At 44.1% G+C, this 23,517-nt stretch overlaps 1 protein-coding gene across 2 annotated transcripts in view; it reads left to right on the plus strand.

The window, feature by feature from the left end:
- Positions 1 to 23,517, plus strand: part of zswim8 (zinc finger, SWIM-type containing 8) — a 204,509-nt gene that overhangs the window by 166,664 nt on the left and 14,328 nt on the right. Inside the window, exons 15-20 of one of the 2 annotated variants that reach the window (XM_052080981.1) lie at positions 5,007 to 5,131; positions 10,076 to 10,319; positions 17,150 to 17,314; positions 18,170 to 18,392; positions 19,796 to 20,085; positions 20,251 to 20,474. In XM_052080981.1, coding sequence (XP_051936941.1) covers positions 5,007 to 5,131; positions 10,076 to 10,319; positions 17,150 to 17,314; positions 18,170 to 18,392; positions 19,796 to 20,085; positions 20,251 to 20,474 — 1,271 coding nt within the window. The remainder of the gene's footprint in view (positions 1 to 5,006; positions 5,132 to 10,075; positions 10,320 to 17,149; positions 17,315 to 18,169; positions 18,393 to 19,795; positions 20,086 to 20,250; positions 20,475 to 23,517) is intronic. The other variant, XM_052080982.1, reaches the window with a different exon arrangement.

Raw genomic sequence — 23,517 nt, forward strand, 5'->3', positions numbered from 1 at the left:
AACCAACCCATCACTCAAATCACCAAAACTGCTTTCTTTCACCTCAAAATCTCCGCCCTTCACTTTCTTTCAACAGCGCTCAAACCCTCATCCACGCCTTCATCACCTCCCGCCTTGACTACTGCAATAGCATCCTCTACGGTACAACCTCCAAACTCCTCAATAAACTACAGTACGAGCAGAATGCTGCGGCCCGTCTACTCACGCACACCCGCACTCGTGTTCACATCACCACCATGCTTAAATACCTTCACTGGCTCCCTGCTCCCCAGCGTATTCAGTTTAAACTCCTTCCACACACCTATAAAGCCCTTCACAATCAGGCTCCCTCCAACCTTTCCAACCTTCTTCACCAATACACTCCTTCCTGCAACCTCCACTCCTCAAACACAAACCTCCTCGCCATCCCCGTGACTAAGCTCAAAACCTGGGACGATCGAGCCTTCTCTGTCACCGCCCCCACCCTCTGGAACGCTCTACCACAACACATCCGCAAGCAACAGCACTGACTTCCAATCCTTCAGATCATCACTTAAAACTCACTTGTTCCGTGATGCTTTTAACACCTTAATGCTTTTAACGCGATGCTTTTAAACCATTTTTGCTTTTTTTTTTGTTCATCTAAATGTGTTTTTTTTAATCATTTATGCTTGTCTTTAAGTGTACATTTTTATCCTGTGTTTTGAGCTCTTGTAAAGTGTCTTTGAGTATGACGAAAAGCGCTTCCATATAAAATGTATTATTATTATCATTATAAAGCAGCACTAGAAGTATTTATTTGATACGGTCCGTTAATGAGTTTTCAAAATAAAGTGAGAAAAGGTAAGTAGTAGCAGTGTGTTGTATTCGCATCGTTTTTTTTTCGTAGAATAATTGAAAATATCTTTTGTTGTCTATTATTATAATGAGAGAAAATGTTCTTTTTTGAAACTCATTACATCAGAAATTGGAATATTTCAGTGATTACAAATGATTTTTGCAAATGACTATGTACCGTATTTTCTGCACTATTGGTCGCACCAAAAAGTGTTCAATTTTCTAAAAAGATCATGAGCGCCTTAAAATCTGGTGCATCTTTTGTATGGTCATTACGGTAATATATCGACTCCAGGATGGCTCCTTCCCGGAGACATGCTTCCAATGTTATAACTTGCTGTTGGTTCAGTAAACTGTGTTGCACCTTTATTAAATAAGTATGTGTTGCAGCTCCGAAAAAGGAGAGCTGTGGTAATTTTTTAACAGTCTCAACAAATACAGGTATGTCTTTGTCTATCTCCGTGCTTTCTTCCATTTGACTCAAGAGGCGTTCAAGACCGCCACCGAAAAACGTATACTAACGATAACTTCAATGAAACTACAAAGATTGAAAATAATACATCAAAACTGAAAAGCAAGCGAGGATATCACAAAATAAATTATTTCCCCCCCCCCTTACAAAATTTGTATTGTGATTTCATCATTTGTGAATACACAACTCCGACTGGCATCTTGTGTTATTTTGACTTCAAGATGGCGCCATGAGAGTGGCTGCCTTTCCAGCAGCTTCTATTTATTTTGTTCTTCTACTTCTTCCTCTCATAACTTTGCTGCTGTGAAGTGGGAATTTCTTCATTGTGAGACTATTAAAGGTTTTCTTATTTTATCTTATTTGATTGTACTCTTGGAGCTACGATAAAGGAAATGCCAATGGGTTTTTCGGAGGCGGTCATGAACGCCTCTCAACTTGACCGGTTCCCTTCAAAAGAAGGGAAGGAGAAGGAAAAAGACACACCTGAGATTGTTGAAAAAATGAGAGCTGTGGTTGTGGTTTTATTATTTTTTTAAACGCAGACTTTATTAATGGTTTTCACAGTCTCAGCAAGTCCAGGTACGGTACGTCTTTGTCCGTCTCCACTCGAGAGGCGTTCAAGGCCGCCTACAAAAAACGTAAATTAATTCTTCTTTTAATTCTTAATTCTGAAACCACGAAGAAAATCAAGCGAGGAAATCACAAAATAAATTCTGTAGGGGGCATATAGAATTTATTTTGTGATTTCCTCACTCTATTTTCTGTTTTGATGCATAATTATTATGATTCTGAATTCTGATTGTAATTTACCCATTGCGGGACGAATAAAGGATATCTTAATCTTATTTGACATTTTCATAGTTTAAAAAATAAATTTATAGTAAATAATAATAGTATTAATAATGTTAATAATAATAATAACAATAGTATAATAATACAATAGTTAATTAAATTTAAAATTACAATTTTCAGAGGCGGTCATGAACGCCTCTCAAATTGAACGGACGCCTCTAGAGTTGAATGGAAGGAGCGTAGTACCATCTAGTGGACGCATTGTAGATTGCACCTTTTAGTGCGAGGCGTCTAATACAGTGCACTCCGCTTAATAGAACACCATTGGGCCGAAGCGCTTCTGTTCTACTAAGCGGGGTTTCTATTAACCGGAGACACTTTATTAGGTACACCTTCAGACACGTCGACGACCAAGTTATGCACGCAGAAAACCCCCTGCTGACGAGTTAGAAGAGATATTTCGACTGTGGACGTCCATATCTTTAATCAAACAACAACTTTAATCAACTTCAGTCAAACATCTCAAATCACGAGAAAAATTTCGTTACTTTTGTCTGGAAACAGGAGTCCGTAATTTTGCGGTTGACTTCCCTCTCAATGCGCTGGATAAGAGGGAAGTCCTGGAAACCGCGGGCGTACCTTCTGAGAATCCGGCAATGCATCGTATCGTCTGAGTATGTCCTTCTTATCCGCAGGTGATAGCCCTCGTCTCTTGAATGAAGTTGAAGCCATTGTGACATGCGTGTGTCTATGTGTGGAGTGACGCGTGCTACCTGTTACTGTATACGGCTAGAACTACCGCGTTTTCTCGCGATAGTGGTACAGTATCGCGATAGCTACACTTCGTCTCTCTCTCGTCTCTTGAATGAAGTTGAAGCCATTGTGACGTGCGTGTGTCTATGTGTGGAGTGACGCGTGCTACCTGTTACTGTATACGGCTAGAACTACCGCGTTTTCTCGCGATAGTGGTACAGTATCGCGATAGCTATACTTCGAAAACCACTAGTTTACAATGTTCATTGCTTACGGCCTGTTCTATTAAGCGGAGATCTGTTCTACTAAGCGGAGTATCTTTATAGGAAATTGCATTAGGCAAATCTGTTCCAGAGCCCTTTGCTCTATTAAGCGGATTACTCTATTAACCGGTGTTCTATTAAGCGGAGTGCACTGTATATGAAAAACATTTACAAAATAGCCATTCATTGAAGGTGCGCCTCTTCTGCTTGGCTCTCGACGAAGGCGGACGCTTTTTGCACTACTCCTCCTGCCCTGCCCCCCACCCTTTCCGGAATCGCCACTTAGTCCTTGTGCTGTCTTTGTCTAACTTTTTTTTCCGAGCCTCCTACCGTATTTTTCATCCAAGAACTAACCATGGAATTAGTTGGCTGGTGTCTCAACAAAAAAATTTTCGACGAAAAGAGCGGGCAGTGGGGAGCCTGCTTGCCCTCCGGGGACACTTGCTGCCGGATACGCCCTGGATCCATGGAGAAAGTGGAGACCGGTGTGCCTGGCATTACTGTCCGTGGAGGATGTGGAAGACATCTACATTATTGGCCTTTTGATCACAGGTATGCTGCTGTTTGGTGTTCGCAGCTTGCTGTTCTATTGCAAAATTGAACCGACGGGAGCGGTTCTATTGGAAGTGAAGAAGCTGCCGGTCACTCTGGATGGCTTGGCGCGAATGTCCAACACTCAGACTCAAGTGGTGAATGATATATATTGTTGCAGTTTTGGAGCGACTGCGCATGATCGACAATACCATGGAGAATGTTGTAATCCACGCTGCGGAAAGAATTTTCTGATTCGACTGATCGGCGCCAGTGAGGAGATACAGACCAGGGACTCAAGGCTGTCTGGAATTGTAAACAACGCTATCTGGCCTCTCCCCTGGATGGAAATACGCATGGAGTCTAGGGCCCCCACCATCACCCCCCTCCTTCTCGGCCATGGACTGATAAGCCGGGACTGTCTTCATGATGAGCAGACCTCGACGAAGCAGCTATGACCTGTACACGCATACACATACACAACTGGACAACCACACGCGCATACACATCCTTGTTATCACCGTCTTCATCGCTCCGATTCTTTTCCCCCCCGTGACGTGGTCGATATGCGGAGTGCAACGGTGACCGTGCAGCTGGTCATTCCGGCCGCGTCGCGGTTACCCTCCCACCCCCCCTTCCCATTCATCCTCCCCCTTATTACATGTTATGTCTTGCGACTTGTTGTAACTGTCATATGCTTATTTATGTGCTAGGGTCTTCTTTTTTTTATCCTGGACTTAAATTATCCTTGGAAGAGGATAGTTCGAGCATGTTTTTTTTCACTCTCCCTACCCAGCGTTTTTCCTTTCTGAATTCTGATTGTAATTTCCCCATTGTGGGACAAATAAAGGATATCTTAATAATCCAGTGCATCTTTTCGTGCGGAAAATACGGTACAGTTTTTGTTTTTAATATCTTTCTCAATGCTGCTGTCAGATTCGACACTATTAAGTGTTTCTTAATTTTATAATAATAATAACAATAATAATAATACATTTTATTTGTGGGCGCCTTTCTAGGAACTCAAGGACACCTTACAACAAGCAGTTAAAATCACAAATACAATGTAAAAACAACATCAAATAAAATAAGAAAAAAAATACAACAAAATAAAAATAATGGCATTATGGTCCAAGTGAAAAGGCTTGTCTAAACAGATGTGTTTTGAGGCTGGATTTGAAACGTGTTAATGAGTCTGTATTACGAAGGTCAGCGGGGAGTGTGTGGCAGAGGTGGGGAGCAGAGCGACTGAAGGCTCTGTTTCCCATGGTGATTTTGTCTTCATTTTTTTTTTTACTTGGAGATTATATATATATATATATATATATATATATATATATATGAGAGAGAGAGAGAGAGATTTTTGTTTTTGTATGCAGGGATGAAGACAACCGTGAGTGAGGCAGAGCATCCTCTGCTTTGTGAAGGAACAAGAAGAGTTAAGGGAGATCTTGCTCTTACCCTCATGATCACATATAAAGATGACCAGAGCAAACTGAAGAAGGTGAGGACTGTCTGTACGATGGGTATAATCCCTATTATTATCTCTATTAAACGGGGGTTTTGAATGCAAATGTTTTATTTGTGTTGTTGGATGTGGAGTTTCAAAATTTAATCTATTCTTTTTTTTTTAAAGTTATTTCAATGATTATCGATGATCATTCTTTAACATAATGGTGCTAGCAATTTTCTCTGTGCTCTGTCTCAGTGTTTTTCAATCTTTTTCGAGCTAAGGCACATTTCTTTCATTGAAAAAAATCCCACGGCACACCACTACCTGAAAATGTGAAAAAAGGTTATTTTAACAATTAAAGTGTGATATTGTTACGATGAGCTTTTTTTTAACATTGAAAATTAACACAATAATATAACACTGAATAACATTTAATAGGAATCAAATCAACACCAATCTAATATTTGGTGCATTTGTTTTAATGGCAAGTAAAATAAAGTCAATTAGAACTGTAACTTGGTCAGAGTCTGATCTTTTTCTGTGTGACAGCCTGTTCTTTTCGTGATTGGCGGCATATCATTGCATCGTATCGTGTGATTGGCTGGACACTTGTCACTCACTGAATTACACAGCAAATTGGTACAGAGAAAAAAAGTTACGTCTAATTCATTTGCCGTGCATTCACTGCGATGGATAGGTTTTCTTGTGCGTTGAAAGTGTGCGACCAGTGCGCAGTTGCGCAGCTTGGTGAGAACATTGGTGCCGTTGCATCTCCGGTAAACGTAAATGTAAATGAAAGATACCTTTCATTGCATTAGCTCACGTCGGAACCTTCACTTGTCTTGAAGCTTAATCCTAGCTGCTGCTGCTCCCAATCGGTATGGAAGAGTACTACATGATTACGCTTCCAGGCGATCAACCGCACAGGCCTACATATTATACAGTAAATATTCTGTAGTACGGAATCATGTTTGCGCTGTCCAATCCTTCCTTATAAAATAATTTCCTGATGTGGGAAATGAGCATGGTACACGTCCTTTATGAATATGCAAGTATGTGAACAAAACACATGTGTAACAACACAAGCAATGAAATGCAAAAATATATGCTCCAACCACTGTTCAAAACACAAAAGCTTTGCTCTAAAATGAGACGAGTGACAGACCCGGTGACTTTTCTTTCCACTATCTCACTGTCTCTAACTCGACCTCCCCTCAATTGCCACCCAATACAGCGTTGCTCAGCTGATGTCATGCAATGAACTTTTAAACCAGCCACGGGACGCTTCGTAGTCCTCAATGGCCATAGTTTGCGATGGAACTCGCCTTCTCTCAGCGTAAGTTTTTTAGCATGATCACAAGTAAAGCATTCCAGGAAACGTTCGTTTATTTTAATGTCCGTCGAGCCACAAGCAATAACTCTCAGCAGCTAATTGGATGCATTCCACTCTATCTTCCACAGCTCTAGTTACAGTATCTACACACATAGATATTGATGTCCCGCTTGGCTAATCAGAGGCCAGAATGATGCTCAGTAAGCCAATGGCAGAACAGCTATGAGTATGTTGCGTTCAGGGAACGCGGAGCTGTGAACGAAATACAAATCGTTCACAACTGCAGTAAAACTAATGCTAATAGAGTCACTTACTGTTCGCCGTTTTGTATCCGATGAGACTAAATAGAGTTATTCCATAGTATCGAGCGGGACTTGCTTGTGTTTTCGCCACTGCGTGCTTCTGTATGGCTTCCGGGTTCCGGGTAGTGGAAATTCCATTGTTATTGTCACGATTGCGAGGTGGTGGTGGACCCCAAAAAGCAGGCAGGAGGGAGGAGCAGGGTGAATGTGACGAATTATATTTAATAAAACAGAGAAAACTGAATCCAAAACAAAAAAGTGCTAACACCAAAACTAACCCAAAGTAGCAAAACAAAACCATGACTGTGGCAAAAAACTAACACAACAGAACCATGACAGAAACAAACATGACAGGTGCAAGCAAACAAACAAAAAGCAACGAACAAACATGGCAGTAGCCAAGAGCAAACAATGACTCGACAATGAGTGGTCGGGCTGGGAGTCCTGAGGAACACCTGAAGTGAGGGGAAAGGGGTGAGATCTAAAACATTTGAGCTGAATAAACTGGGCGCGGTCAGAAAAATAGGAGCAGAACCAAGAGAGGGGGATGCTGGTGATGGGCGAGATGCGATAACATGGCTCTGTTGGAATGCTACTACTCATGCAACCCTGGTGGGCTGAATGGTTACTTTGAAACCCACGATCACAGTTGACCACGAAACAACTGGTAGCTCAGTCTTCCAGCATCCAGCAGTTGCTATCACAACTTGAGATTGAAGAAGTACAACACAGATTCCAGGAGGAGGTTATACCAGGGATTGGGAGACCAGCCACAATGAATGCAGATGATGAGATTGGGAGGTCAGCCCCAATTAATGAAATGCTAAGCGAGGCAGCAACTGCAAGAATAAAGGCTGGGCAACCTAGAAACCGATTGCAACGCCTATGTGAAGTACCACCTGTCCTATCAGTCGCTGAAGGATAGCACAGAGGTACTCATCCAGGCTGCTCAGGAGCAGGCCCTGAGCACCAGAGCCATAGCGGCCCAGATATACCACACGAGACAAGACCCAAGGCACTTGAGACAATTCAACACACAACTGCAGTGTGTAAGATGCTGGCAGGGAAAGCTTGCATGGAACGCCATAAACTGGCATAGTCTACCGAAGCATCTGAGCGGGGTATGGACTCGAAAACCTGAGGTCAAAATGGGAAAATCATCCAAAGGAGGTGGAGAATGACTGAGCAAAGATCCTGTGGGACTTCCAGATACACACTGACAAGATGGTAATAAGATAAGATAAGATATCCTTTATTCGTCCCACAATGGGGAAATTTACAGCGAATGTAATGAGTCATGGCGAACTAACCAGATATTGTGACCATAGATGAAAGGGCAGAGGAAAGCCCTTGCACTGGACGTAGTGATCCCAAGTGATGGAAACATCAGGAACACGAAAAACTGGAGAAATACCAAATGGTCAGAGAGGAGCTAGAGCTGGGTTGGGCAAACTATGGCCCGCGGGCCGAATCCGGACCGTTTGTCTTTTTAATCCGGCCCGCCGAAGGTTGGTCCACAATTAAGGTTCGATGTGAATGATTGCATTCATTTCAATTGGACTTGTAATGACAGGCATTTCACCGCCAGGTGGCACATTGACTTTAAGTTGCAGAACACGGGGGGGGGGGGGTGCAATCTTTTCGACCACCTCTGTATCGCTCTACTTCTACTGGTCTGATCATAACCCATCTGCAGCGATGCACAGGCTAAAATAGGTCATCAACAACACTTCTGTCATTTAAAAAAATTATATGAAGGACCGTACTTTCATGCTTTTGTTCTGTTGATGTTTGATATAGACTGTCAACAAATGCAGTTTTTTTTTTTTAATGTACCATAGCTCGTGCTGACCTGGCCCTTCTGTCAAATTTTAAAAGTCAATGCAGCCCCCGAGCCAAAAAGTTTGCCCACCCCTGAGCTCGAGGGAGCCTGGAATGTAAAGGTGACAGTCGTGCCATTGGTGGTCGGAGCACTTGGGGCAGTCACCCCCAAAGTGGATGAATGGTTGCAACAGATCCCGGGAACAACATCGGACATCTCAGTCCAGAAAGGTGCAGTGCTGGGAACAGCAAGGATACTGCGCAGAACCCTCAAACTTCCTGGCCTCTGGTAGAGGACCCGAGCTGAATGTGGGATGGACACCACCCGAGGAGTGAGGATTTTCATAAAATACTCCTTTCTTGTCTGTTTTTCAGAGCTCACTGTGGTTCTTGAAGGTCTTGTAGTCAACAGAGATGTTGATGCCTGTGCTGTGATTTCTCTGTCTTCAGCGGGCACTCAATAATTTTTTTCACATTGAATATTCTTTGTTCTGCTCTCATCGTCATCTTTTTGAATGACTGCTCCTAGGGAGAATACTAACAGTGCCGAACATTTTAGCGACATTAAGGTTTTAGGAGGCTTCATTTACGCTTTCCAAGCTACATTGAAGATTCACAATTCATAATCTTTGCTTTTGTGAGAGTGGTTTTGTTCAAGACATTGTTCATATGTCATCACAATCCTTTGTGGCATGTTTGGCAAGTTTTCAGAATCATCCATCCATCCATCTATCCCATCCTCTCATCTACTTATGCTCACGAGGGTCTCCAGGCAGTAGGCAGGGTACACCCTCAACTGGTTGCCAGTCAAAGTATTACAAACCAAAACCCGGGGCAGCATGGCTCTGTGATAGGGTGGTCTTCTCCCAATTTTTAGAATTGTGGGACCGATCCGCTGCCCGTCATCATCAATTGTCCATGAGCAAGATACTGATTCACCAATGTCTGCTGATGCTGTGTCATCAGTAAGTGAATGAGGAGTCACACCATCAAGTGTAAGATGATGAGCTTTGAGTACTTGGACATGGTGGGACGATGCGCTTTTTGTGCCTTGTTGGTGGAAAAGCACATGTTAAATCCCATTTAGCATTTCCGAAACTGTTGTATCTTTAACCAACTCCTCACTGGTTGGCATTGAATGTTTCCAATAAAAACATGAAACTAAATCTTAATTGTTTGTGTGTTATTAGTTGGACAAAACCATCTATTGTACTGAAATGAAAATGAGATCAGTTTGAATTCCAAAGGATTTTTTTCCTCCACAGTATATTATACTTCAGTATTTTTCCCTTTTCTAAAGCCTTAAGCCTTTAGTTGGACAAACCACATTATTTTAATATAAAAAGAAATACATTTCAAATATATTGCAATATGAACAAATAAGACATCACAGGAGAAATTGGTCAGTTGAGAAGGGCAATGTAAATTTCGCCTTCATTTGTTATTACATCAGAATCAGAATGCTTGCATGTTTGTTTCCCTTGTATAATTCCAAATGTAATTCCCAAGACCGGCCTCTCTTTTCTCATTTATCTACAGATACTTGATAAATTATTAGACAGAGAGAGTCAGACCCACAAACCTCAGACCCTGAGCTCCTTCTACTCAAGCAAGCCTGCAGGGGGCAGCCTACGCAGCCCGTCAAAACATGGCCCCTCATCTTCCTCTGGAACCACTTTGGTGGCCTCTTCTTCCAACTCCTCATCTGCTGTGGTTTGTGAAGAGCTGGATGAACAAAAACCAGTACAGAACAGCGTTGCAGGACAGAGCACCAATAATTGTGGTAAGCATCGTGTCATATCGACCATTAGTCCTGTCATTATTGTTATTATTGTTTTTGTTATGATTGTTTTTATGAATTGTATAGTTGTTGGTTTGAATTGTTTCTTCCTACGTGTTTCTTTATTTTGATTTTCTTCACCTTCTGATAGTTAGGTGCCCCTCCATAGTAAGACTGTTTTCCTTTACTTCTTGCTTTTCCTTGAATGAATTCTGTATGCAACAGAAAGTCTGAGGTTCATTGCACAGGGTGAGCAAAAGTTCATTAATTTCCACCAATGATGTTTCTGTCTCAAATACTTTCTGTGTACTGTTGGGGGGGAAAGTGGCCTTGTTTTCTTCCGCATGTTCGTTTAATTTTGAGTCGTAAGAATGTTGGTTTCTCTGAGGTTGGAGACGAATGAACAGTGCCTTCGAAGGTTTGATTTGCAGAATATTCCGGGCACATATGAGTTACAGACAATGGCTGTAGGAGATCATAGAAATGAAAGTCCTCTGGGTTTTCCTGGAATTCTGGATTTTCAAATTTTCATGGAATTTCCTCCGAAAAAAATGCCTAAAATCAATCCGGATATTAGTTGACAACATTGAACGAACACGCTTTTGAGTTTGTTGTTTTGCTTTCATGCCATGTTGAGTCACGAACACCCCTTCCGCTCGCATTCTAATGGCCTCGCCATATCACGGAAATTTCGAAATTTCGGCGAGAACGAAAGCCACAAAGGGTGCACGTGTGCATACAAAAGGCAGATTAATCATTAATGCGTGATCGGCCAGGTACGGCCCCAGCAAAATGTTTAAACAGCTAGACAGGCAAGCTGACATACAGGCAATCGACGCGAGTGTTCGGAACACATTCAAGTGGTCATGGTTTGAGGAAAAGGACTCGAATGGAGAGTTTTATTTATGTGTGTATATATATGTGTATATATATATATATATATATATATATATATATATATATATAAATCCTCATCTCACCCCTCGGGTGGCGTCCGTCCCTCATTCAGCTCGGGTCCTCTACCAGAGGCCAAGAAGCTTGAGGGTTCTGCGCAGTATCCTTGCTGTTCCCAGCACTGCACATTTCTGGACTGAGATGTCCGATGTTGTTCCCGGGATCTGTTGCAGCCACTCATCTAGTTTGGGGCTTACTGCCCCGAGTGCTCCGACCACCACAGGCACGACTGTCACCTTTACCTTCCAGGCTCTCTCCAGCTCCTCTCTGAGCCCTTGGTATTTCTCGAGTTTCTCATGTTCCTTCTTCCTGATGTTTCCATCACTTGGGACCGCTACATCCACTACAACGGCTTTCCTCTGCCCTTTATCTATGATCACGATATCTGGTTGGTTCGCCATTACCATCCTGTCAGTCTGGATCTGGAAGTCCCACAGGATCTTCGCTCTGTCATTCTACACCACCTTCGGAGGTGTTTCCCATTTTGACCTTGGGGTTTCCAGTCCATACTCCGCACAGATGTTTCGGTAGACTATGCCAGCCACCTGGTTATGGCGTTCCTTGTAGGCTTTCCCTGCCAGCATCTTACACCCTGCAGTTATGTGTTGGATCGTCTCAGGTGCCTCTTTGCACAACCTACACCTTGGGTCTTGTCTGGTGTGGTATATCTGGGCCTCGGTGGCTCTGGTGCTCAAGGCCTGCTCCTGAGCAGCCAGGATGAGTGCCTCTGTGCTGTCCTTCAGGCCAGCCCTCTCGAGCCACTGATAGGACTTCTTGAGATCAGCCACTTCAGTTATGGTCCGGTGGTCCATCCCGTGTAGGGGCTTGTCCTCCCATGATGGTCCCTCTTCCAGCGCCTCATCCTCTGTTCCCCATTGTCTGAGACATTCTCTGAGTACGTCATCCGTTGGAACCTTCTCCTTGATGTATTCATGGAGCTTGGATGTTTCATCCTGGACAGTGGCTCTCACACTCACTAGTCCCCGGCCTCCTTCCTTTCGGCTTGCGTACAGTCTCAGGGTGCTGGATTTGGGATTGAACCCTCCATGCATGGTTAGGATCTTAACGTCCGTGGTCTGAATCTCTTCCTTTGGCCACCTTATTATTCCTGCAGTGTATCTGATCACTGGCAGGGCATAGCTGTTTATTGCCCGGGTCTTATTGCCATTGAGCTGGCTTCTTAGGACTTGCCTCACTCGCTGGAGGTAGTTGGCCGTAGCCGCTTTCCTTGTTGCCAGTTCGAGGTTGCCATTGGCTTGTGGTATACCAAGGTACTTGTAGCTGTCCTCATTGTATGCTATTGTTCCTTCAGGGAGTGAGACCCCTTCAGTGCGGACTACCTTTCCTCTCTTAGTCACCATCCGACTACATTTCTCAAGCCCGAATGACATCCCGATGTCGCTGCTGTAGATCCTGGTTGTGTGGATCAGGGAATCTATGTCCCTTTCGCTCTTTGCATACAGCTTTATGTCATCCATGTAGAGGAGGTGACTGATTGTAGCTCCATTTCTGAGGCGGTATCCATAGCCTGTCTTGGTGATTACTTGGCTTAGCGGGTTCAGTCCTATGCAGAACAGCAGTGGGGAGAGTGCATCACCTTGGTCTATGCCACATTTGATGGACACTTGGGTAAGTGGCTTGCCATTGGCTTCAAGTGTGGTTTTCCACATCCTCATCGAGTTCGCAACGAAGGCTCTTAGGGTCCTGTTCACCTTATACAACTCCAAGCATTCAGTCATCCATGTATGTGGCATCGAGTCATAGGCTTTCTTGTAATCAATCCAAGCTGTGCACAGGTTGGTACGTCGGGACCTGCAGTCTTGTGCGACTGTTCTGTCAACCAGGAGCTGATGTTTGGCTCCTCTGGTATCTCTACCAATGCCCTTCTGCGCTTCGTTCATGTATTGAGCCATGTGTCCACTTATCTTAGCCGCAATGATGCCTGGCATGAGCTTCCATGTAGTGGAGATACAGGTTATTGGGCGATAGTTGGATGGGGCTGCACCATTCGAGGGATCCTTCATGATCAGGATCGTTCGCCCTTCGGTTAGCCATTCTGGGTGAGTCCCATCCCTCAGCAGCTGGTTCATTTGCACTGCTAGGCGCTCATGGAGTGCTGTGAGTTTCTTTAGCCAGTAGATGTGGACCATGTCCGGGCCTGGTGCTGTCCAGTTCTTCATATCTGAGACTCTTTGCTGTATGTCTGCCACTGTTATGGTAACTGGGTCCTGTTCAGGGAGGTTGCTGTGCTCTTCTCTCAGGGTCACCAGCCATTGTGCACTGTTGTTATGTGCAACCTCCTTCTCCCATATGCCTTTCCAGTACCTTTCAGTTTCCAGTCTTGGTGGGTCAGCTCTGTTGTTAGGACCCTGCCACTGAGCGTACACTTTTGCAGGTTGTGTTGCAAACAGCCTGTTTATTCTCTTTCGTGTATCGCTTTAGGCGGCTGGACAAGGCTTGGAGCCTTTGTTTGGCAGTTTCGAGTGCTTCAGGTATGGTCATCTGGATGTACTTCTCGGGTATCGGCCTTTTCATCACACCTCTCTGGGCCTCCGTCAATTTACTCACATCTTTCCGGGCCGCCTTGATCTTAGCCTCCAACCGTCTTTTCCATGGTGGGTAACGTATCTCATGGCTTCCATGGTTGCTCTTATAGCCAAGCATCTCAAGGATCACTGATGCTGAAGCGTATATCAGCTCATTGGTTTCCGTGATTGTTACGGTAGGGATCGCCCTCAGTGCTGCATTCACACTTTCCATGAGACTTACAGTGAAAGTAAGCTGGAGAGAGCCTGGAATGTAAAGGTGACAGTCGTGCCTGTGGTGGTCGGAGCACTCGGGGCAGTGACCCCCAAACTAGATGAGTGGTTGCAACAGATCCTGGGAACAACATCGGACATCTCAGTCCAGAAATGTGCAGTGCTGGGAACGGCAAGGATACTGCGCAGAACCCTCAAGCTTCCTGGCCTCTGGTAGAGGACCCGAGCTGAATGAGGGACGGACACCACCCGAGGGGTGAGACGAGGATTTTTTTTTTTTTTAATCAGCGGCAGGGCTTCAGCGCCAGCAAGGCCTTCTCTGCTGGCCTAAACATTTATACAATAACATAAATGTAATTCATGTTATTTTATTTTCATAAATATGTAAACACAATTATTTTCTGTCTTCTTTACATCATATTATTTCCACTTAGTCGAATGGTTTTCAATGTTATTTTAGATAACATAGATATGTTATTTTAGATAGCATTGAAAGCCACTCGATAAATAACTTACTTATTATGGTAGAGATATTAACCAATCATATTTCAGCTAGCTTGTGTTGCCAGGTAAATTGAACTTGCTCTGGGCCTTCAGATTAAACAGAGCAGGCCCCTGTAAGTGCGCTGTAAATGAACGGGCACAGTCAGGTTGCAATAGCCAATCAGATCACGAGTCTGCGCACCGGGGCTAGCGAGAATGCCTTACGTCGACACTGGACGTGCGGTGATTGGATTAGCGCCTGCTAGAGGGAGCTATCACAGAATTTATATATATATATATATATATATATATATGTATATATATATATATATATATATATATATATATATATATATATATATGTATGTGTGTGTGCGTGTGTGCATATCTATATCTATATCAATACATATATATTAGAGCTGTCAAACGATTAAAATATTTAATCTAATTAAAAATGCAACTGTCATAATTAACTCAAATGGACTAAAAAATTAATTGTGATTACTCACACTTTTTTTATCGTTTCTGAATTTCCTTTTACATTTTTTGTCCTATTTTCCCACATTTTAATGCTCTCATCAACATGGAATCATGAATCAGTTTTCTATGTGCCAAATGCAAATATTTACTGAAATAACAATTTCGATTTTCAATTTTACATGAACATTTTTCACTTAGAGCAGTTATTCACACATAATCTCTCACACAATATTACTAACCATCAACAACAGTGAAAACAATGTTTTGTCACACGACAGCTGCTTTAACAGCTTTTTTTAATAAAATCAAAACAGAGCAATATAACATTATAAAGTGCACATCTAAGGTAAACTAGTACTCAGCCTATAGTAGATTTAAACCATGGTTGCATACTTCGTTTTTCTCAAGTTTACTTTGAACTGTTTCTGTTTCTGTGTCTGTTTCTGTATGTTTGTTGAAGAATAACGAGACACCGGACACCAGCGTTCATTATATGCCGCTGTATTCCAAACTGCCCGCCGTACAAAAAAGCGCACGCACTTCCCCCGTGCTGCCTGGGCAAACCATTCTGAACGGTGTGGGTCGGGGGGGGTCACTCCCCCTAACACAGTCAGGCTATGTTGATTGTGTTGGTCCTTCTTGTGCGGAAGTCTCTCTACAGTTTTTGTGTAGACCTCATTTCGAATGACTACACTTGGTTCGATGACAACACTGGAGATGTTTTATTTTCGCTAGGTCGCTACCACTGTCAGACAAGCACAGAGAAGCTCCACCCGCTCTTTTTACATGGACGCAGAACACTGTAACCTTCCACACAAAATAGTTCCAAACAAGTAACAATCGTGTCAGTGGCATACATCTTATACCTGTATGATACAGAGAGAGAGAGAAGAACAGATAACTTTGGTCTTGTCAGTGGAGCAATCGGGAAACTTTTTAAAAGTAAACTTTCCATTCATAAACTCTTTAAGTATCCGTTTTCGGTGTCTCATGCTGCCGTGGCTGGCAAAACAGACATGGGCGTGGACTTCTGCAGCGCGCTTGTTGTTTTGTTCTGGTGTATTTATAGAGCAACGTAACATCCGCTTGTGACGTGAGCCGCGTTAATCTCGCGAGAAAAATTTTAATCCCGTTAAAATTCATTTAAATTAATGCCAATAAAAACGCGCTAAACTGACAGCTCTAATATATATATATATATATATATATATATATATATATATATATATATATATTCATTCATTCATCTTCCGAACCGCTTGATCCTCAATAGGGTCGCGGGGGGGGCTGGAGCCCATCCCAGCTGTCATCGGGCAGTAGGCGGGAGACACCCTGAATTGGTTGCCAGCCAATCACAGGGCACACAGAGACGAACAACCATCCGCGCTCACACTCACACCTAGGGACAATTTAGAGTGTTCAATCAGCCTCCCACGCATGTTTTTGGAATGTGGGAGGAAACCAGAGCACCCGGAGAAAACCCACGCAGGCCCGGGGAGAACATGTAAACTCCACACTGAGGCCGGAGCTGGAATCGAACCCGATACCTCTTCACTGTGAAGCCGACTTCACATAGCCGTTGTAATCGGTTTCTAGGTTGCCCAGCTTTCATTCTGCCATGATCTTAGCTTTCAGGTCAATTGCTGCCTCGTTCAGCATTTCATTCATTGGGGCTTTCCTCCCAATCTCTGGTATGACCTCCTCCTCTGATCTGGCAGCCTGGGTCCCTTCACCATGGAACCTGCGTTGTACCTCATTAATCTGAAGTTGTGACGGCAGTTGCCGTTTGTGGATGTTGGAACACTGAGCTACTCGTTGTTTCGTGGTCAACCGTGACTGTGGGTTTCGAAGTAACCATTTCGCCCACATTCTCTGCATGTAACCCCTCTGACTAGGGTTGCTTGAGTAGTAGCATTCCAACGGAGCCATGTTATCGCATGTCGCCATACCTCGTTTGTTCCAGTAGCCCATTTTTCATCAAGGTGCTCTGGTTCCTCAGCACCGGCAAGACAGTCTTTTTTTCATGCAACCGCAACTTGAATCACAAATTTCTGTCCTAAATCTGAACATAATCTGAATTGTGCAGCATTTTGAGCATTTGAATTGACACTATATATTGCTTCAGAATGTATCTCAAGTGTCTTTGCTTCCATGTAGTCACAGGAGGCAATCAAAGTGACAGTCAAAATGAGTCAACCACATTCAAGCTTGACAACACTGTGCCGAGCCGATTGGCACTTGGGGCACGCTGTGGATACAGCCAACGCTGTTGGGGATCTCCTGTCCGACAGAAGAAGAAACACACTGGTAACACTCTGGCAGGCAATTATGTTTCCATTTTTATTCACTTGGCATGTTGCGTATTTAAATACCATCATTCATTCTTTAAATAATTGTCACTCACGCTTGATAAAAAAGCCAAATAAAAAGTTTGGTATGATGCATTGTGACAATATATACACCGTATTTTCACGACTTAAAGGCGTCATTAAAAGTCTTAAATTTTCTCAAAAATCGACAGGACGCCTTATAATGCGGAGCGTCTAGTGTATGTGCCGAGTTCCAAAGCCTGACTGAGAGCACCTCTGGCCGACACGCTGTTTATATAGAGAAAAGGCGGAGTGAGTGATGACAGGCATGCGGAAGTCCGCCAATGAGTGAAGGGTGGGCGTGTAAGAGGACACTAAAGGCACGTCTCTAGCAGGTACCAGTCGCCAATGAGTGAAGGGTGGGCGTGTAAGAGGACGCTAAAGGAACGCCTCTCGTAGGTACCAGTTGCCAATGAGTGAAGGGAGGGCGTGTAAGAGGACGCTAAAGGCACGCCCCTAGCAGGTACCAGTCGCTAATGAGTGAAGGGTGAGCGTGTAAGAGGTGAAGAGAAAAACGTGAGTAGATTTTAAAATGGCTAAATAAAGTACACCCGAACTCAGTTTTGCTTCCGTTGCCTTTTTAAAAACGTGTTTTTAGCGTGTGTGCATGCATGCCATATGTTCAAGCTGGCATATGTTTTACCATGCCTGGCTGCGCCCAATAATACGGTGCGTTTTGTGTATGTGTCAAATACAGAAATAGCACCCCTTACTGAGACTGCGCCAAACAACACGCTGCATCGAATGGTCGTGAAAATATGGTATATTGATTTTGCAACAAAAAGTAACATGAAATCTTTCTTGATAGGTATGGCAAGCATTGACAGCAGCGCTCCGGAGACAACCTCAGACAGTTCCCCCACCCTCAGCCGGCGGCCGTTACGAGGTGGATGGGCAGCAACATCATGGGGTCGGGGTCAAGATAGCGACAGCATCAGTAGCTCATCTTCAGATTCGCTGGGATCGTCCTCCTCCAGTGGATCTCACAGGGCAGGGGTTGGTGCCAGAGCCAAGAGCACGGACACCAGCAGGTAATAGCACATTCCATCAAAATAAAATACAGTGGTACCTCTACTTACAAAATTAATTGGTTCTGAAAGAAATTTTGAAACTAGAAAATTTGGGAAGTAGAGCATTTCCATATAAATGCTCTACTTCTAACTTTTCAGACTTTTATTGTAACATACAAGGAAAACACTGCCCCCGATATTTGCATACCACACCCACGGTCCGGCCCCTTGGTAGTGATTGGTTACCTGTTTTTAAACATTGAATCACCAGTACGTTGGCGCCGTTTCTGTTTGGTCTACATTGAATTAACATGTTGCAGACTTTGCGGATGGCCAATGTCGCCTGGGCGCAACGGGTGTTCTCAACTCGTCTTTTGTTGTTCAACCGCTGTTCCCGAATTATTCATTCCCCTTTTGTCACCGAGTTTCGCCCTCTCCCCTGTGATCGCCCACCTGTATTGACGTGCTAATTGTGGACTTCAACAGCCCTCCACCTTTGTGCACAGGAATTTGGGGCTGCTGGATACGCACCCAAACATTTAGATGTGCCCAGATAAAATGAAACTTTAAACATGATACAATTTTGCTCATATATTCCTCTGTGGCACATTGTCCTGCACGTCATTCCATCTGTGTGAATTACCAGGTCAGCAACAATTTCAAAAAAATGAATCCTAAATCAAGTACCGGTAAGTTCCAGGGGGATGGCAGATAACTGCATGACAAAATGAAAGCAATGTATAACATAAAACTCATATATTTTGAAGCTGCCATTCGAGCTCGTTCTCAGTTTGCGAACAGATCTGGAAATGATGTGTTTTCTGTATGCGAGAGTTTGGCGTAAAAATGTATTCAAAAGATAAGCAGCTAAAGCCAAATTGACATGATCATCCATCCATCCATTTTCCGAACCGCTTCATCCTCACTAGGGTCGTGGGGGTTGCTGGAGCCTATCCCACCCGACTTCGGGCAGTAGGCGGGGGACACCCTGAATCAGTTGCCAGCCAATCGCAGGGCACACAGAGACGAACAACCAGCCATGGCCACACTCACATCTAGGGACAATTTAGAGCGTCCAATCAGCCCGCCATGCATGTTTTTGGAATGTGGGAGGAAACCGGAGCACCCGGAGAAAACCCACGCAGGCCCGGGGAGAACAAGCAAACTCCACACAGGGAGGCCGGAGCTGGAATTGAACCCGGTACCGCTGCACTGTGAAGCAGACGTGCTACCCACTACCCTGCCGCCTTGACATGATCAAAATGTGGTTAATCTTCTGTATATTCACATAATGAATTAGACTAAAAATGTTGAGTAAACATTTTCAAACTTTTTCTGCTGTAAGAGGTTCAAGACATTTTATTGAATCATAGATTGTGAGATGATGATAAAATGTTTTATTTAATTTGATGCTCTTTGTTTAGGTACAAAGGGCGTCGTCCAGAGTGCCATGTTCCTCATGTGCCCAACCAGCCATCAGAGGCCGCAGCACACTTCTACTTTGAGTTAGCCAAGACGGTGCTCATCAAAGCTGGAGGAAACTCATCTACCTCCATTTTCACCCAGCCCACTGTTAGTGGAGCTCACCAGGGGCCTCACAGAAACCTTCATTTGTGTGCCTTTGAGATCGGCCTGTATGCTCTTGGTCTTCACAACTTTGTTTCTCCCAACTGGCTGTCCAGAACCTACTCTTCACATGTTTCCTGGATTACTGGTTTGTTACACTGCATTATGTGTATTTGTGCATGCCCATGCGTGATTTCAGCTGTTTGTACTGCATGTACACTGTACACAATTTTGTGGGATGGTTTTCAGTTGCTACTCTAATTCGTATGTGATGTTATCTTTTGCTGTTCACACTCATTCCATACCCTTTCAGGTCAGGCAATGGAGATTGGCAGTTCTGCTCTCAACATTTTGATGGAGTGTTGGGATGGTCACCTCACCCCTCCAGAAGTAGCATCATTGGCTGACCGCGCTTCACGGGCGAGGGACCTCAACATGGTCCGTGCAGCTGCTGAACTGGCTCTGAGCTGCCTGCCTCATGCACATGCTCTAAATCCAAATGAGATCCAGAGAGCCTTGGTGCAATGCAAAGAACAGGTGCGCTAATGTTTGTTGTAACCGTTGCTGTTCTCAGTTAACTTGTATTGGATGTTGGTTATGATAGTTGAAATTTATTTGTATCAAGTCAAGTCAATTGTATTTATAGAGCACTTTAAAACAGCCATCGCTGCATACAAAGTGCTGTACATGGAGCAATTTAACATGCACAATAAACAGTAAAACAAATCGGTAATAAAGGCGGTAGAAAGCACCAAACAGTAAAACCAAGAACAACACATCTGGATCAAGACCACGTTTCTTGATCAAGGGTTGGACCACAGCGTGTTTAAACTGTTGGGGAACTATACCAGAAGAGAGGCTGCTGTTGTTGTAGATTCAGATGAGCCTATATTGGCAGAATTAAATAATAACAACATACCGTATGGACACTATCACAATTGTTAATGATAATTCATTGATGTACACCAGGGGGTGCCCAAACCTTTTGGACCAAAGATCAACTTTTCGATGTACCAACCTCCTGCGATTGACCCATCCCCGCACACACACGTACACACGCACGCCATGATGAGCAACAGCCTGACACGGAGGCATGTGGCACACTTGTGCAGCCTGTTAACTGTCGTAGCTCACACGTACCGTTTTAAAGTGCTTCCCTCGGAACCCCTAGATTCCTATTTATTGCCCGTGTCCTCAGTGAATTGTATACAAAACAAACTGAATGAGAATAACGCTAACGATAAAAGATGTAGCGCAACAGCTCTGATCTCAAGCTGCAATTGCAGACTGCAGAGCGCTAACAACTTCTGGTGATGCAGGTCACAGGCCAGCGTCGGTTCAAGATTTACCTGCTTCATTTTATTTTTGTAATATTTTTTGTGAAAATGAGACTGATAGGATGATTAGGTGTAGTGTACATTAACACAAAAATAGATTACTAACATGCACAAACACACACAAATGGTTGAGTTTTTTCTCCTCTACACCCCTCGCGATCGACTTGGGTCCAGTCCGCGATCGACGTAATGGGCACCGCTGATGTATACTATGGACATTCTGGTCGATTTGATAAAAAGAGAAGCTGCATTGCTTCACAGATGAGTTTTTCCCCTTTTAGTGCCCAGTGGAAATGTGGAGATAGCATGCATAGTAATTGTGCAACATAGACTTTGCTTATCACAAAGTGCTAAAAGCCTTTTCTGTCACCTTCATGTAAAAATTGCAAGCATTTACAGGCCAGAGTGTGAACCATTCTAGTTTTAGTAGGGCTAGTTGTTCTGGTTGAAGAGAAGAGATGGATTAAGATTTGGGATGCCTTTGGGTTTTGTATTAATTCCACTAACATTTACCAGACCTTTAATGACTTGTTTTAAATGGCTTTTAAGGTTTGGATAAGATAAGATATAAGATAAGATATCCTTTATTAGTCCCACACTGGGGAAATTTACAGCCTCCTGCAGCAAGAATGTAGGTAGAAAGAAGAGGGGAAAAAAACAACAAACACCGTTCAATTACGTTCAATATAAACACAACACGGATAAATCGCAGTGCTATTTACAATTGTCTTTCACATCATTTAATTATTATTATTATTATTGTTATTTTTATTCAGTAGCCTGACAGCAGTGGGTAGGAACGAGTGTCGGTATCTCTCCTTCTAGCAGCGCGGGTGTAACAGTCTCTGGCTGAAGGAGCTACCAAGTGCTGTCAGGGCGGGCTGGAGTGGGTGGGAGGGACTGGCCATCATAGCTTTTAGCTTAGTTAGCATCCTTCTGTTGCCCACCTCCTCCAGAGTGTCAAGGGAGCAGCCCAGGACAGAACTGGCCTTCCTGACCAGTCGCTCCAGTCTCTTACTGTCCCGGGCTGAGATGCTGCCTGACCAGCAGACAATGCCATAATGGATGGCCGAGGCCACCACCGAGTTATAGAAAGTCTTAAGGAGCGACCCCTGTACCCCAAAAGACCTCAGTTTCCTGAGTAGGAAGAGTCGGCTCTGTCCTTTCCTAATCAGGGTGTCCGTGTTTGTAGACCAGTCCAGTTTGTTGTTCAGAAGAACACCTAGGTACTTGTAGGAGGTCACCCTCTCTATGTCCATACCCTGGATGTTCATCGGTGCTGGTGAGGACTGTTTCCTGCAGAAATTTGCCTCCCAGTAAGTTGGGCTGGATGGTGTTGAAGGCACTGGAGAAATCAAAGAACATGATTCTCACAGTGCTCCCAGCCTTCTCCAAATGTGACAGCACTGAGTGGAGGAGGTAGATAATGGCGTCTTCCACGCCGATGCCAGGCTGATAGGCAAACTGCAGCGGGTCCAGTGCCGGGCTCACCAGCGGTCGAAGGTGGGCGAGGACGATTTTCTCCAGTGTCTTCATCAGGTGAGACGTCAGCGCCACCGGTCTGTAGCTGTTCAGCTCCTTAGGGTGGGGGGGTCTTGGGCACTGGGACCAGGCACGAAGTTTTCCACAGCTGTGTGGAGCTCTGCCCAGCTTCAGGCTCAGGTTGAACATGTGCTGGACAATGTCACACAGCTGGTCAGAGCAGGTCCTGAGGAGCCGGGAATGGATCTTGTCCGGACTTGCTGCCTTCCTCACATTCATCTTCCTCAGTTGGTTCCTCACCTGCTCTGTTGTGACGGACAGGCAGGAACCAGGTGACAGAGGAGTGTTGGAGTTACAAAGACAGTACTTGCCCTTATCCAAAATTTCCTTATAATGCCTCTAAAATACAGAATTAAGTTGACAGATGTGAGCAAAACTCTACCTGATTGACTAGATTTTTCAGCCTTGAGGAATAAGCTGTTCTGCATCCAGAGGAGAGAACGGTGTATGTGCAGGGTTGTTCCACCCCCACCGCCCCTTTTTATTGTTGACCAGTGTGGATCTCTCTTGAGGGTGAAGTATAGCCCAGTGGTTCTTTCTCGTTGCTTCGCTCTCCGTTTTAGGACCCTCCTGTCCTCTGCTATGAAAAGCAGAAGAACCAAACACTGTTGTAATATGCCTGAATACAGAATACTTTTAATTGTTGATCCATAGAAGTCAAAAGCCACAGGTAGTCTTTCGGAGAGCCTGCTTTAACGCTC

Source organism: Hippocampus zosterae, chromosome 11, assembly GCF_025434085.1.
Source record: "Hippocampus zosterae strain Florida chromosome 11, ASM2543408v3, whole genome shotgun sequence".
In the NCBI taxonomy this organism is placed as follows: Eukaryota; Metazoa; Chordata; class Actinopteri; order Syngnathiformes; family Syngnathidae; genus Hippocampus; species Hippocampus zosterae.